This window comes from Lissotriton helveticus, chromosome 9, assembly GCF_964261635.1.
Source record: "Lissotriton helveticus chromosome 9, aLisHel1.1, whole genome shotgun sequence".
Classification (NCBI taxonomy): domain Eukaryota; kingdom Metazoa; phylum Chordata; class Amphibia; order Caudata; family Salamandridae; genus Lissotriton; species Lissotriton helveticus.
The window spans coordinates 674093297-674107934 of NC_136070.1; the positions used below are offsets into that span (position 1 = coordinate 674093297).

General features: G+C 48.5%; 1 protein-coding gene across 10 annotated transcripts in view; it reads left to right on the plus strand.

The window, feature by feature from the left end:
* NRXN2 (neurexin 2) overlaps positions 1-14638 on the plus strand; it is a 2155080-nt gene that overhangs the window by 1571288 nt on the left and 569154 nt on the right. Inside the window, exon 1 of one of the 10 annotated variants that reach the window (XM_078660770.1) lies at positions 8910-10113. The exons of the other annotated variants lie outside the window; for them this stretch is intronic. Within the exon in view, the coding sequence (XP_078516896.1) occupies positions 9837-10113 (277 nt within the window). The 5' untranslated portion in view covers positions 8910-9836. Of the gene's footprint in view, positions 1-8909; positions 10114-14638 lie in introns of those variants that run through there. 10 annotated transcript variants of the gene reach the window in all.

The following is a 14638-nucleotide window of genomic DNA, read 5'->3' on the forward strand; positions in this document are numbered from 1 at the left end:
TGAGTGGACTCTTCTGTGTCCCCCGGTTACTGAATCTACATGCGCCCCTATCTAAAAATGGGCCAAGCACAGTCTCAATATTTAGCTATCCCAGGTATTTTATCCACGTTAGGTCAGTCACTTATGTCAAGCTGTACTTGGGAATCTTTAAAGAGAAATAGTGATCCCAGGGCTCTAGGCGCAAAGGGCATGGAGCAGTGAGCTAAAAGAGGCCCTGACGTCCAGAGCCCTTTTTTGCCTGTGAACTCCCTCCCTGACCGCCCGTAAAGGTAGGTCAACCCCAGGCCACCAGCCAACTTGAACACCAACAGGTAGTACTGTGACAGAGGTTTGGTATTCCAGATGGTGCTGGGTAGTTTCTTTCTAATGGATAGTGATCTGCAAGTCCACTGGGCTACATCACTAATTGGTGTGTGCACACCTGAATTGTCTTGAATGTCAGTGAAGTTCTTTTTGTGGTCTTCTGGGTTCTTGGAGGTTTTTCTCTCCTCTCAGTTCTCACTCGGACAGGGCACGAAGGCTATCCTTGGCTCCTGTATGGATCCTTATGCTGGGGTACTCCTGGATTCTTCAGTCATCGCTTCAGCATGCAGAGAGTTGTCTTCAAAGCTGCACCAAACTTAGTCCCAGCTGGACAGAAGATAAGACGGGCCTCCACGTCATTAGGACCATCAATTTGCAGGTCCCACAGAGGACTACAAGGTCACATCTTTCTTGAAACTAATCTGTAGATCCCAGCATATATTTAGCTATGCCAAGACATAGCAAGGAGGTCGATTCAGACCAGTGGCGGTCAGTGGCAGGTCTTCCGCTAAGGCAGAGGAGCGTCCCCCCATTGCTTTGAAGCAGTGTCACCAAAGGAAAAATAAAATGATAATAACTCTAAGTTATAATCATTTTATTTTTTCCTTGTGGTGGTAGCTTTGTGGGCAGGATGGGCAGTGCTGCTCTGCTGACAGACCAGGGGAGGGGAGGGGAGGAGTGGTTTGCACTCCCTAAAGTGCGCATGAATGTTAGGTCGGCCATCTGCGGCCGGCCAAACATTCAAGTGCACTTTGCATGTTCACCACCCAGGCTGCATTACAGCCTGGATGGAGAACATTCTCAGCGTGAACACCGAACTACGGTGCTCAGACCAATTACAACATTGCATTGCAGCATTGTGATTGGCTCAGGGGAGCCTTGATGCTTCCTGGGCGATTTGTTCCAGAGACGATGATGGAGAGAGCGGCGGCACGCAGAGAGGAGGTATTTTTTGTTATTCTTTACACCCTCTCCTGGCTCCCCCTCCCACCCTCTGCCCCCACCCCTGATCTGTGCAATCAACTGCTTGTGGCTGCCCCTCCATTGTAAAATATTGGCTTGGCCAGTCAAGAATCAATGGGCAAAATATTTTGAAGATTCAACATTTAAAGCCAGAGATGTACACTATACCGTGTGCACAAGCAACATGTGGTGGTGGATAAACAGATAGGGAATAAAAACAGACTCTTGCTAGGACACAGGGACATTTACATCTGGGCTGAACATACAGAATTAAATTGTACAGGTCCAGTTAAGGTTTGCCTGACTTTCCTCCTTGCCCAGTAGGGGCCTTTGTAATTTTCTTTCACATGCCAGAAACTTCCCATATGCTTTTTATATTAAATGTTCATCCCCACTGACTTTCTGTAAAACAGTTAAACTTATTTGTCTAGATTATCCCTCATTTTATTTTTATCCTAGAATTATAATTAGGGCTCCTGGTTTTATGTTATTTTTTTTTAACATTTCCGTCTATTTTAATCCATATTTATTTTTGGTCCTTTTATCTATATTCAACCACATTTATTTTGTCGCAAGCAAAAAAACACACTGCAGCTGGTATTTTTTCACATTTATTTGAATAGGCAATGCACGCTTGGTTAGTATAGGTTTATGTAGATTTATGTAGATGGGTAAAAGGATTACTGTTTTTAACAAAGAGATCCTTTTGTTACTTGCAGCTAATAATTGACAATCCTTCTAATATAGCTGAGTGAGCTATGAAGAACTTTGTAACCCTCACTGTCTTATGTAACATCCTACACATTGATTTACACACATATGATTTCTCGTCAATCATTAATGTGTGATGTAAAGTTCTCTGACACCCTGCATTTGGATTAGTGGTGCTACAGCGCAATAAAAGAAATAAAATAATAGTATTTAAATTGGTATTTGTGTAAAAACTGAGACAAACCAACACATCTAACCTTCCTACCATGCATGCATATCTCTTGGATCCAGGGACTGAACAAAGGCAAAAGCATGCCTCTCGTAGGTACCTGTGAAGTTATAAGCTTTGTGCATTTATTTTCTCTCAATTGCTTTCAGGTGTGTGCCTCCCCACCTCCCCCATTGCCCCCCTCATAGCTCCCAGCCAGGATACTTAAACAAAAGGAGGCCTGATGGGCCCTTAATTTCGACCTTTGTTAGGGGCTCAGCTGAAATCCGATAAGCCCTCTCCCCGCTTACAATCGGACAGGCTAGTCTTTTCCTTGTAGACAGCAGCAAAATGAATGTATTTATTGGATTTTTTTCTGTTTCTATTTATAAATACAGTAGAAGGAAACATATTTTTCCATCGGTATTCATATGCAAAACTCAGTTTAAACAGAAAACTGGGAGCCTTAATTATAATGTACTAATGAAAGATGTGTTTAAAGTCTTTCTGTCTGTTTTTTGTACTTAACTTGTAACATGGCAGCTACTATGCATATTTATATCTTTAATGCCCTGCAACTCTGAGATGTTAAGCCTTTTAAGGTCTTCCAGCCCCACCAATGGTGAGCCAAATGGCCCTGGTCTGTAATGGCTTGGAGTGAGGTGGTCACCCTACTCTCACCTATCAGGCAGCTAGAAGCTCTCCAGCCATTCTGTAGTACTCAATTAGGTTTATCTAGCTCCAACAGCATGTGGGGTTTTCAGGCTCAGTCATGCTTTTTTAAGGTCAGGCGGTGGGTGGCATAGTCGTTATGATACAGAGGGTTTCTCTGGGCTCTTGTTGACCCCAGCACCATAGTCCTCCCCCTTTGGGTCTTCAAGAATGTAGCTTTAAGTGGCTAGAGACCTCCTATGGATGTACCAATACTCTGCTTTCAGGTGAGCTATAGTGTTTCTTCTGGGTCATGCAGGTTCTAGGAGCAGACTATTCTGCAGGTCTGCTGTAGTCCTTTATCAGTGTTTCCAGACTGTGCTTTCATCACTTTGGGGATCACCCAGGCTTGTGTAGTAGGAGACACTGCAACCCTCTATAGTCATCTTAAGCAAATTTGGCACTAGCAGCAAGTTGTATTTATACCCTCTAATAGCCAGGCACAGGCAGTCTACAGTGCTGGTGCCCGCCTGTGGTCATTTTAAGGTTCTTCCACAGTGGTGATGTTGGGCTCCTGTAAGCACTACCGGGCCCTGGCAGGAGTTGATGCTGCAATCCTTCTATAAGAAAGCTTCGACAATCACTGGCACTGGCAACGGGTGGTGCTGCAATCCTCCTGTAAGAAAGGGACGGCAATCCCTAGCTCTGGCAGCAGGTGGTGCTGCAATCCTCCTGCAAGAAAGCTTCACCAATCCCAGGCTCTGGCAGCAGGTGGTGCTGCAATCCTCCTGCAGGAAAGCTTCAGCAATCCCAGGCTCTGGCAGCAGGTGGTGCTGCAATCCTACTATAAGAAAGCTTCGACAATCACTGGCACTGGCAGCGGGTGGTGCTGCAATCCTCCTGTAAGGAAGGGACGGCAATCCTTAGCTCTGGCAGCAGGTGGTGCTGCAATCATCCTGTAATGAAGCTTCAGCAATCCCAGGCTCTGGCAGCAGGTGGTGCTGCAATCCTACTATGAGAAAGCTTCGACAACCACTGGCACTGGCAGCGGGTGGTGCTGCAATCCTCCTGTAAGAAAGGGATGGCAATCCCTAGCTCTGGCAGCGGGTGGTGCTGCAATCCTCCTGTAAGAAAGGGACGGCAATCCCTAGCTCTGGCAGCAGGTGGTGCTGCAATCCTCCTGCAAGAAAGATTCGGCAATCCCTAGCTCTGGCAGCAGGTGGTGCTGCAATCCTCCTGCAAGAAAGCTTTGGCATTCCCAGGCTCTGGCAGCAGGTGGTGCTGCAATCTACCTGCAATGAAGCTTCAGCAATCCCTAGCTCTGGCAGCAGGTGGTGCTGCAATCCTCCTGCAAGAAAGCTTCAGCAATCTTAGGCTCTGGCAGCAGGCAGTGCTGCAATCCTCCTGCAAGAAAGCTTCAGCAATCCCTAGCTCTGGCAGTGGGTGGTGCTGCAATCCTCCTGTAAGACAGTTGAGGCAATCCCAGGCTGTGGCAGCAGGTGGTGCTGCAATCTTTCTGCAAGAAAGCTTCGGCATTCCCAGGGTCTGGCAGCAGGTGGTGCTGCAATCTTCCTGCAAGAAAGCTTCGGCATTCCCAGGGTCTGGCAGCAGGTGGTGCTGCAATCCTCCTGCAAGAAAGCTTCAGCAATCTCAGGCTCTGGCAGCAGGCGGTGCTGCAATCCTCCTGCAAGAAAGCTTCAGCAATCCCTAGCTCTGGCAGCAGGTGGTGCTGCAGTCCTCCTGCAAGAAAGCTTCAGCAATCCCAGGATCTGGCAGCAGGCGGTGCTGCAATCCTCCTGTAAGACAGTTAAGGCAATCCCGGGCTCTGGCAGCAGGTGGTGCTGCAATCCTCCTGCAAGAAAGCTTCGGCAATCCCTAGCTCTGGAAGCAGGTGGTGCTGCAATCCTCCTGCAAGAAAGCTTCAGCATTCCCAGGGTCTGGCAGCAGGTGGTGCTGCAATCTTCCTACAATAAAGCTTCAGCAATCCCTAGCTCTGGCAGCAGGTGGTGCTGCAATCCTCCTGTAAGAAAGGGACGGCAATCCCAGGTTCTGACAGCAGGTGGTGTTGCAATCCTCCTGTAAGAAAGGGACGGCAATCCCTAGCTCTGGCAGCAGGTGGTGCTGCAGCCTCGTGTTTTTCAATTTAGGGTCTCCCGGACTCAAGAATCAGGGGTGATATAGTTCCATCAGCAGCAGTTGTTCTCTTATGGTCATTTTATCAGTAGCCGCCCCACAAAATTATTTTAGGTTCTTATATGACTAGTTGGCACAGGTGCCCTCCTGCAGCTGCTTTTGCTCCCTTGGGCTTACAGTTGTTTTTGCGTTCTTCTACTATTTTGCAGAAACGGATACTGCGGCCATCCTCGCCATTACTAGTTTCTAGCAGCAGGTGGCTCTTCACACACTTCAAATATCGACGTCCGATTCTGTAGCAGGTGGTGGCACGGTCATTTTTATGATCTCTTAACTCCTACAGCAGATGACGCTGCATCCCGCTTACGGTCATTTTTATGATCTCTCTAACTCCTACAGCAGATGACGCTGCATCCCGCTTACGGTCATTTTCGGTTGCCAGCCGCTGGCTGCTGCAGACCTTCTGTAGTTATGTTTGGCCTTCTCGGCCTCTTACAGCAGGTGGCGCTGCGGTATATTTCGGGGTGTGCCGCGGGCCTCCTGTAGTTGTGTTTGGCTCTACATATCTCTTGCGAACGGTGATACTACAGGTCCACCAGGATACTGTTGAGGTGTTCCAGGCTCAGACTGCAGGCGGTGCTAAATCACGCTCTGACTGGCGCGGTTAGGCCCTCCCAAACTTTGGTAGCTGATTCCGTGGCCGCACTCCTAAGGTCAATCTTGGACTTTCTCTGGCCGTGGGAGGAGATGGTTTTGCCGCTTTTCTAGGGTGACCAGAATTTTAAAGCCAAAAACGAGGACATTTCACAAAAATAGAAGAAGGACTACAATTTTACTTCAAGCGATGAGAGAGCGATCCTCAGCAGAGAATTACAGAACAGGCAGTAAGAACCTAATTAAAATGCAATGTTTAAACCCAGTAGCTTGCCTGTTAATTAAATTGCTTTCTTGAAACAACTGCTAACTATCCCTGTTTTGTAAAATATAGAAAACACCTCCCACCGTTTTTAGTCGACCCTCTCTAAAAACAGGGACATGAGCTAAATTTCTTGAAATCTGCTGGGACAGCTGGTTAAAAACCGGGACCATCCTGGCAAAACGGGGACACCTGGTCACCTTAGCTTTTCTGTAACTATCTCTGGGCTCTCTCAGACTCTGACGGTAGGAGGCGCTCCAGGCGTCCTATTGTCGTGATTATCTTCCGTCAACAGGTGGCGCTGCAGTCCTCTCTAGTTACTTTCCTCTCCCGCTGCGTCTTGCTGCACACCCGGCAGTGCTACAAATAAATTGTAGGCATTTTTAGATTCTTCCAGGCACCATGCAGTGGAAAAGATATTCCGATAATTCCAGGCTCCGACGGCAGGTGGCGCTGCAGGCGTCCGGGAATCATTTTTATTTTTTGATGATGGCAGCAGATGCTGTTGCTACCTCCAATATAAATTTTATTAAGCTCTCCCAGGATCTAGCAGCAGGTGGTAGTTGAGCCGTTTTATAGTCCTTTAAGGGACTTCCAGGGCAAGGCAACGGGCGATGCTGCACTCATCGAAAAGTATGAAGTCAATACCCGGCTGCGGCAGCAGGCGTCGCTGCAGCCCTGCCATAGACCCTTCTCTGGGGGTTTACTGTCAGGTTCTGCCTCGTTGCCTTTTATAAACGTCCCAGTCGGGTCAGCGAATAAGGTGGCAGAGCCATCCCTCTCTGCAGAGGCAGACCGTGCCTCAGGCCGTCATCGCCCATTAAGACATGCTCCCTCCTCCCCAACCTGTCCCTACAGCATCCGGCGCGCAAAATGTTAATTTATGTCCCCCTCAAGCGGGCACTAAACACCCCCTTCCCCGCCAAGCAAGACGTATTGCTTTCGATGGCTCTCTTTCCCTTCGCTGGCCTCGCGCCTGAGAGGGTGGGTGGCACGGGGTGCGCGGGGCAGCCTGAATGCGCGCTGATGAGGTAGCTGAGCGGGTTAAGGTTTTCCTGGAGAGATCTGCTTATCACTGGGTCGAATCGCTGGGAAAGTGTGTCCGGGAGCCAATACATTTAGCGTTTTGTTAGTCGGCTTATTGTAGCGATTGTTGTTAACAGCGCTTAGAGGCACGGTGACAGCTTTACATATGGTGTGTTTGATATTGATAAATCTTCAGAAAGATGCACGCGCCTCTTTCTGCACCCTTCCACGCCGTAACTTCCTTTGCCGCACCCAGAAAGCAGGTGTCCCTTCTGACTGGATCTACCCAGGTGGATTTGGTTTACGAATGTTTTGCCTGGTGCGGCGCCCCCTATGAGTAAACCTCGTCATCTCCCCCGCACTCCTTTCCGCCTCTCTTGTAAGCTTACACTTCGCCAACAGTTTATTCTTACCCCCAATGGCCTCTGTTCATTAATCTCGTCCCCTCCCTTTGCTGTCCTCTCTTCTTTCCCTGGCGATCCTTTCCTGCCTGTCTTCACTCCTCTGCCCACCGTCGGCTCTCTTCTCTCGTCCTCTTTCCTATCTGTCCTTCGCGTCTTCGTCACCCATAAGACTCCCTCCCCAGCTCCTCCCCCATTCATCAGTCTCGTTCACTCTTTTTTAAATGTCCCCCTACCTTCCCTCTCTTCTGCCCGCCCTCACCCCTCTGCCCCAGCCATCCCCTCTCACGTTTCCCCTCTATTTCCTCTTTGGTTCCTCGCTCTGCCTTTCCCTCTCTTTCTTCTCCTCGCACCCTGACCAGCTCAACCTCCTCCATTCCCCGTCCCTGCCGCCCGCTCACCGTTGTCCTCACACACCCCTCTCCATTTCGGATGCCCCCTCCTTTCCTTTCTCCCTCCCGTCCTCTCAACATCTCTCAATCCTCTATTGATACATTTTACTCGTCCTATCTCTCCTTTGCTTTCCTCTTCCAAGTCTACCTCTTGCCCTCTCGGCTCATTCCATGACCCGCCGCTACCCCTTCACCCCGTCCCCTTTCTCTCTCTCTCCCTCTCTCTTGTGCTTTCTCTCTCTCTCCCTCTCTCTCAGCCTTCTTTCTTCCCTCTTACAGTTTCGGTTTCTCTCTCTCTCCCCTCCTGCCGTCTCTTTTCCTCTCACCCCTCCTTTTTCCTCGCTCAATCTCTGGCCCTCGTGTCTGCTCTCTCTGGTCACCAGAAGGGACAGCGCCCCCCATCGCCGTAAAAACGCCCGCCATGGAAAGAGCGCAAGGGACAGGGAACGAATAAACAAGGGAAGGAAAGACACACAACCAAGAGTGGAACACTTAAAGCTGCTCCAGAGAGGGGGAGCCGAGCAGGTCCGCCTGGAAATGTACATATGTAGAGACACTTCCCCGGGAAGGCCCCCCTCCAACCCCCCCCCCCCCCCCCCCCCATCAGACCCTTTCAATTATTCAATAGCTCCTCAGAGCAGACCAAGTGACTGCCAGGTGCAATACATCAGGCTCAGGAAGGGCTTTCATTAGATTCGGAGAGATTCACGCTGCTCTCTCCCTCCATCCCTCCTCCCTCCCTCCTGGAGCTCCCGCCAGCCCCTCTCTCCTTTTTTTTTCGTCCTCGCTGCAGCACTCCAGTGATTCCGGTGCAGCCACTGCCTTCTCCCCACCTGCTTGGATTTTTCCCACGTTCCGTCTTTTCCAAGGGAAGGCTGGGTGCCCCTCTCCCCCTTCGCTGGACTCCGCTGCCCTTCTTCTGCTTGGGCATTTCTATCGCCTGCCACCCACAGCCCTCCGCCCCCTTCTTTTCTACCTTGCTAGCTCGGCTCTCCGTCCTCCATCCGTTGGATTTTTCTGCAAGATAGAGAACAGCGCGCGCCCGGCGCTCAAGGGAGAGCCGCCCGCCCGCGCGGCCGAAGCACGCGCTGTCCAGGGTCCTGAAGCGACGGGCGTCGGGGGCTCGCGCTGCGCTGCTCAAGGTCTTGCACCCGGACGTCTTCAAGGGCTGGACCGAGCTGTCCGCGTCCTAGTGGGAAATGGAGTCCACTGTCCGTGGTCCTGATTCAAGTCTGAATCCAGCAGACTGTCCTGCAACTGGACGTCGGTCCGGAGTGCTGATGCCGCTTGCCTGTTGGGACTAAATCGGTCTAGCCAGTGTTCCGAAACTGACCTGGGATGTTCTGTTTTTTGTGGATATTTTTCAACGGAAGCTGAAATGGACTCTCCAGGGTCTTGAAACTATCTGTGCATTTTGTGCTTTGGATTTTTTGGGTGAAATCAATTTTCAGGGCTCCTCGAATTGTTTTTGAAATTTATTTATTTTGGTCTATGTTTTTTAGAATCATCAATGCTCCCGGTTCTTGAACGTGGATGCGCCTGTGAGCCCCCTGACTCGGCGTTTATGGTGCTGAAGCGGGTAGCCCACTGCCCTGCATTGTGACGGCACGGGGTATTGACGGGGTATCCAAGTCACCTGGCAGTGGGCCTAGAGTCGCCGAAGTCTTCCCGTTGGTGGTGTCCTGCATGTTGTGATGGAGAGGGGGAGCGCGTTGTTCCTCTCTCGCTGTGCCTTTTGCCCTTGGAGCATAACATCTTCCTTCAATTTGGGCTAGCTCTTCATTTTACACCTTCACGGGACAGAAGGGGGGGCTATAAGGTAGTGGGGTTTACACCCACCCACATCGTTCCTGAGGAAGAGCACCTCGTTGAACTCCTCTGTAGATTGATTGGATTTTTCCGTTTTCACAGGAGGAGAGAGGTAGTCGTGGGGCTGACACCTACATTACATTGGCTTCCTCCACGCATCCGTCTTGATGAAGCTTGCTCAGTGGAAACCACCGCAACATTGACGGATTGCTTCACAACTGCGTCTTGAAGGCTGGGAACTTTTTTTCCTCTGCACCCCCTATTCTGGAGATACTGGGGAGCCCCCTGGGAACAAACATGGACGATTCGGGGGTTTGACGCCGATGGAGCCCCGGGAGACCTGCACCTACATCCTGCTGCCAGCCATGTTCTTGCGGAGGGCAGCGGTGCTAGGGGGCGCCGGCCGGCCCGGGGCGGGCCTCTCGCGCTGGCTGAGGGCCCTCTTCCCCCTCGTCCTGTTGGGGCCAGCCGGCGTGGTCGAGGCGGCGCGGGTCTCCTCCAGCCTCAGCACCACCCACCACGTACACCATTTTCACAACAAGCATGGCACGGTGCCCATCGCCATCAACCGGACGCCGTTCCTGACGCGAGGGGGGCATGGTGAGTGCACGGGCCGTGGGCAGTGGTGCTGCTGGCACAGAGAGGGCCTTTGGCGTGGGCGGGGGCCCGCTGGCATGTTTCTACTGATCACTGATTAGATTGCGGTGAGGCCGGTGTGCTGGCAGCGTTGAGCCTGGAGGACAGCTTTATCCTGCGGTAGTGGTCCGCGTGTCACCATCAGATCTGTGGTGTGAATTTGTATCGAATCATTTCATGAAATTGCCCGGTTCAGAAACCTCTTCTCACTCCTGGAATTGTGGATTCGAAGATTAGGAAGCCCTAGGGAGTTGGCTTTTATTTAAGGACAATGTTGGCCGAGGTTCCTGGTGGGTTTTGTTTGGGGGGGGGGGGGGGGGGGGGAGCAGGTAGATTAGGTGGAACTCATACAGGAACTTTTAGAGTGGGAAATGGGTTACGACGTGCATGTTTCTTATATTTTTACCAGACCTAAGGAATATTCCCTCACAAAGAACTTGTTCAATAAATACCTATCCACGGTCCTCCCAGTAGAAGTAGTAAATTAAAGGAGGCCAGTCATAGAGGAACAGTAGTATGGACAGTCTGGTGGGTGATGCGCATACTGGGTAGGCAGGTAGCTTGGCCTTCACATTCAAGTGTTGTGACAGCCAGAACTGTCTATTCCCATCTCTGACCATCTGTTTACTTGCACACCTTCCAGCCAATACCCATTGGCATTCCCCAAGTGCCTCAAGAGTGAGGCCGAGCCGGAGGGGAGGCAAGAGTAGTGCAACAGCCATTTTGAATAGGAGGGCGTTAGGCAGTGGGTTATAACTTATGCCACGCTCCCACACATTCACAAACGCGCAAGCACGCAGCAATGGCGGCAGCATTAGGCCGAGCATTCATGTGAGATGCGTGCTATCTGGGCGCATTTCCTGTGGGTAATGAGGCGCTTCAGAAGCCGGCATACAGTGGGGTGTAATGAGAACTGCATAAGAAAAGGAGGAGGAGCTTCCCTGTGCTGATCTGAGTATTGTCTGTTTCCGGGTGCACAAGGGGTGCTTCTTGACATTGTTCTTTCAACTACTTTGTAGTAAAGAGATGGAGGTAATGCGTTTGAGTGTATGCGAACAAGTCTTAGGAACTTGTATGAATATGTGTAGTTTTTGCCGGATAGTTTGCACCATAGTCATAAACTGTAAAGATAACAATTTTGCTAATGGGACTAACTCACTATGCATCGCTGGATAGCTCCAGGGCATATGTTATGCAACCCACCACCCTCAAGTTCAAGTATGTTCAAGCACACTGTGTTTTTCACCAGGACCAGCATAGTCACCACCACAACAGGATTGGCTATGAAGGCATGTTATGGACAGCAGGCCTGCGTGTCCAATTCCTCTCTGCAGGGCAAAACAACAGGTCGATATGGCCTACTTTAATTTTGCTAGCGACTTGATCCTAAATTTAAAGTTTGGCTTCAATAATGTCCATCAATTTTGGGCGTGGGTTGGTCAAGAAGTCAATTCCCAGCTTATAGAGGGTGATGGGAAGGTTGAGTCACATATGGTACAACATAGATACAACAAACACAATCATTCAATCTCCACCCATGGTTAGTTCTCTCAAATGGAAAATACGTTATTAAACATCTTGGATGTAACTATATTGAACAGAGAATGCCTGAAGTATTTAGTCCAAACCAGATGCATTCAAGAAAATAGCTTTTGGGTTCGAGCTCTGGGTCTGTGGTTCATGGATTGCAATCAGGGTCTTTTTGTTGTAGGCCTCGACCCCCAACGTTTAGACTTCTGCTCTAAGTATTTTGCAATATTTCTATAACTCTTTGGATTGGAGCCAAATAGAACAGTTTGGTATTCAAGCTGACTAAACTCGATTCTTGTAATCTCCAAACAGAAGCAGTCAAAACATTGTGACTCTCTGCCTGAACTGAGATCTTGGGCAGCACCGTTGTCAACTACCAGGACCGGTGCCATGGGAGCTATCTATTGTGGGTGAAAAGTGCAGCCCTGGGGCATCAAGGGTCGGCTAGCCTTGTTCTAAGGATGCTGTGCCCTCTAAATTGAAAAATGGCTCACATTTAGACAATCGTTCGAAAATGTCAACATTTCTAGATGAAGCATAGATTTATTCTCCATTGATTAGATTATCACAATCATAAACAGTCCTCACAATTCCACTGTCAAACTGTGAATACCAAAAGCGCAGACTGGGCCTCTGCAGAATACAGCAGAATCAGTGTAGAGACGTCCTAGAAGTGGCTCAGGGTGCCTCCAGTGCCCAGGAAGCACCAACACACAGAAGGACACGTAGGTCTGACTTTAAACTTCAACATGCTTCCAAGTGCCGGCATGTATAGATTCACTTGTCAAGGGAGCTGAATAGGAGTCTTGCTCCAAAAGGAGCATTATTCATATTTTTTGAGTGTAGCCAATCAAGGACAAGCCCAAATTACACGTTGTTATCCCTAGCTCAGCTAAATAAAATTTATTTAACTGTGATGGGATGTTGATTTAAGATTCAAAGTCAAACAGAGACAAATATATAATCTATATTGCGGAAATGTAAACCTCTGGCTTGGCATGTTCACACAGTTTTTGAAAAGGGCTAACTAGGCAGGTCATTTTGTCTCCGCCGAAACTAGCCAAGAGTGAAGAGTGGTGTTACTTGCAACATCATCCATGACAAGTGGGTAGAGTCTAGACCATTTTAAAGAGTATATTCCATGACAGCAACCATTTTGCTACACAACCAATATCCTCGGTTCGCTGAAATGCAATGGATTTAGGCCCAGATCTCTGTACTGGGGTGAATGTATGACATTGTTCTGCATTCTGTCCATCAACTGTTGTTTTTGCATTTGTCAACCGAGGGGGATGGGTATGCTCAGACGTGAGTCCCATGCTCTCCACACCACTGGAGTCAAGCTATTCTGGCTGAAGACGGCTGATAGCCAGAAACCGGTCCTAGGATGCTTGATTCTGGTCCAGGAAAGACATTGCTTGGCAGTTCAGGCTGGACTGTTCCCATGAGGCACAGGGTCAAGGCTGATTTGCATATGGCCATGTCTGAACTGGGGTGGTGTGGAGTGCAAAAAAACGATGGATTTAGGCCCAGATCTCTGTACTGGGGTGAATGTATGAGAGAAAACATTGAGACAATACGAGAAGATTAAGAGAGAGTGCAAGTAGCAATCAATTAAAAAACGAATTAATGGAATGGAGGATGAGGGACAGAAAGAGAGTGGAAGGGAGAGGGAGGTGGAGATATTTTGGAAGACAATATGTTCACTTTGTCGTGTAGTGCTTCCTTCTGGACTTGGTCTTTGAGGTAGACACCCTGATTTTGTCACAGTGGAATGCCCTGTCTACAATATGAAGTGCAGAAGGAGCTACCATTTCAGAACATAGGGTTATTGGCAATGATGGAGGATGGAGTGCGTTTAGAGAAGAATGTGGGCCATTGGCTTGAAAGGGTTGGCAGTTTATATCTGGCACCCACACCAAGTGAATACAATTTCTATTTAGGGGCAAACCATCATTAGCGAAATTGTCTTTATGGAAGACAAATTGCGTGGGAATTGATATTGTTCTTCCAAACTCACCTTTTGCTAAGGTAGATTTGTAGGCTTGGCCCAGAGACTGCTTTTGGTGTCTCATCAGACACATGTAATGGAAAAAAGCATAAATGAAAAATATGTGCATATATAGAAAAGTACAATGGCTTTGGATCATCCCTCTTTAGCCATCTGTTTACCAGTCATACACATTTTGCTTCCTTACCCTCTAGCTAAAGCTTGGAGCAATGGACCGGCCCAAATCAGTCATTGGTTCTCTTAAATTGCGCGTGTTGGGATTTTGCCTGATCACATGTGCACATCTGCCTATCAAGAAGTGCACTTCAGTGCCTGGGCCAGTGGGACAGCACTTCACTTTACACATTCTTTTTTTTTCTGTGCATTATTTATGTTTTTCTATTTTTATTAGCCATCCTCGGTGTTAGAATGGTGTTCTGTATTATAATATTCAAAGCCAATATTTCCTTTTCTTTGCACCATGAAGAAGGCTGTTTTGCTGTGATGTGTATTAAAACTAAAGAGGGGTTCTACACCTGTTCTAAGGACACCTGCTTTGAACGATGCACTCATACTGTTTAATTGCAATTATAATCAGTGATTATTTTTTTAATTTACAATTTGTATCACAAGCATATGGCTGCCAATTGTAATTAGCACCATGTTTTCTTTTAAAAAAAAATATTTTGCTGGTATAGCTTGCAACAAAAATAAGTTACCATCTCAGCAAGTTGTTTGACTTGTTTGAGTGCACCATGTCTGCCAGCATCAGTATTGGGTTAAGATACCCACTGTGCACAAATATACCTTCTTTGGAAACGGATATTATATTTTGACGTTCTAATTTTACAGGAATAAGAAATCTATTCAGGGGTGCCAAGCATAATGCCGTAGATGGGGTATGTGAAATAAATAAACGTAAACTAATAATGTACTATTTAACTTGGAGAGGTTACTAGTCAATTGGTG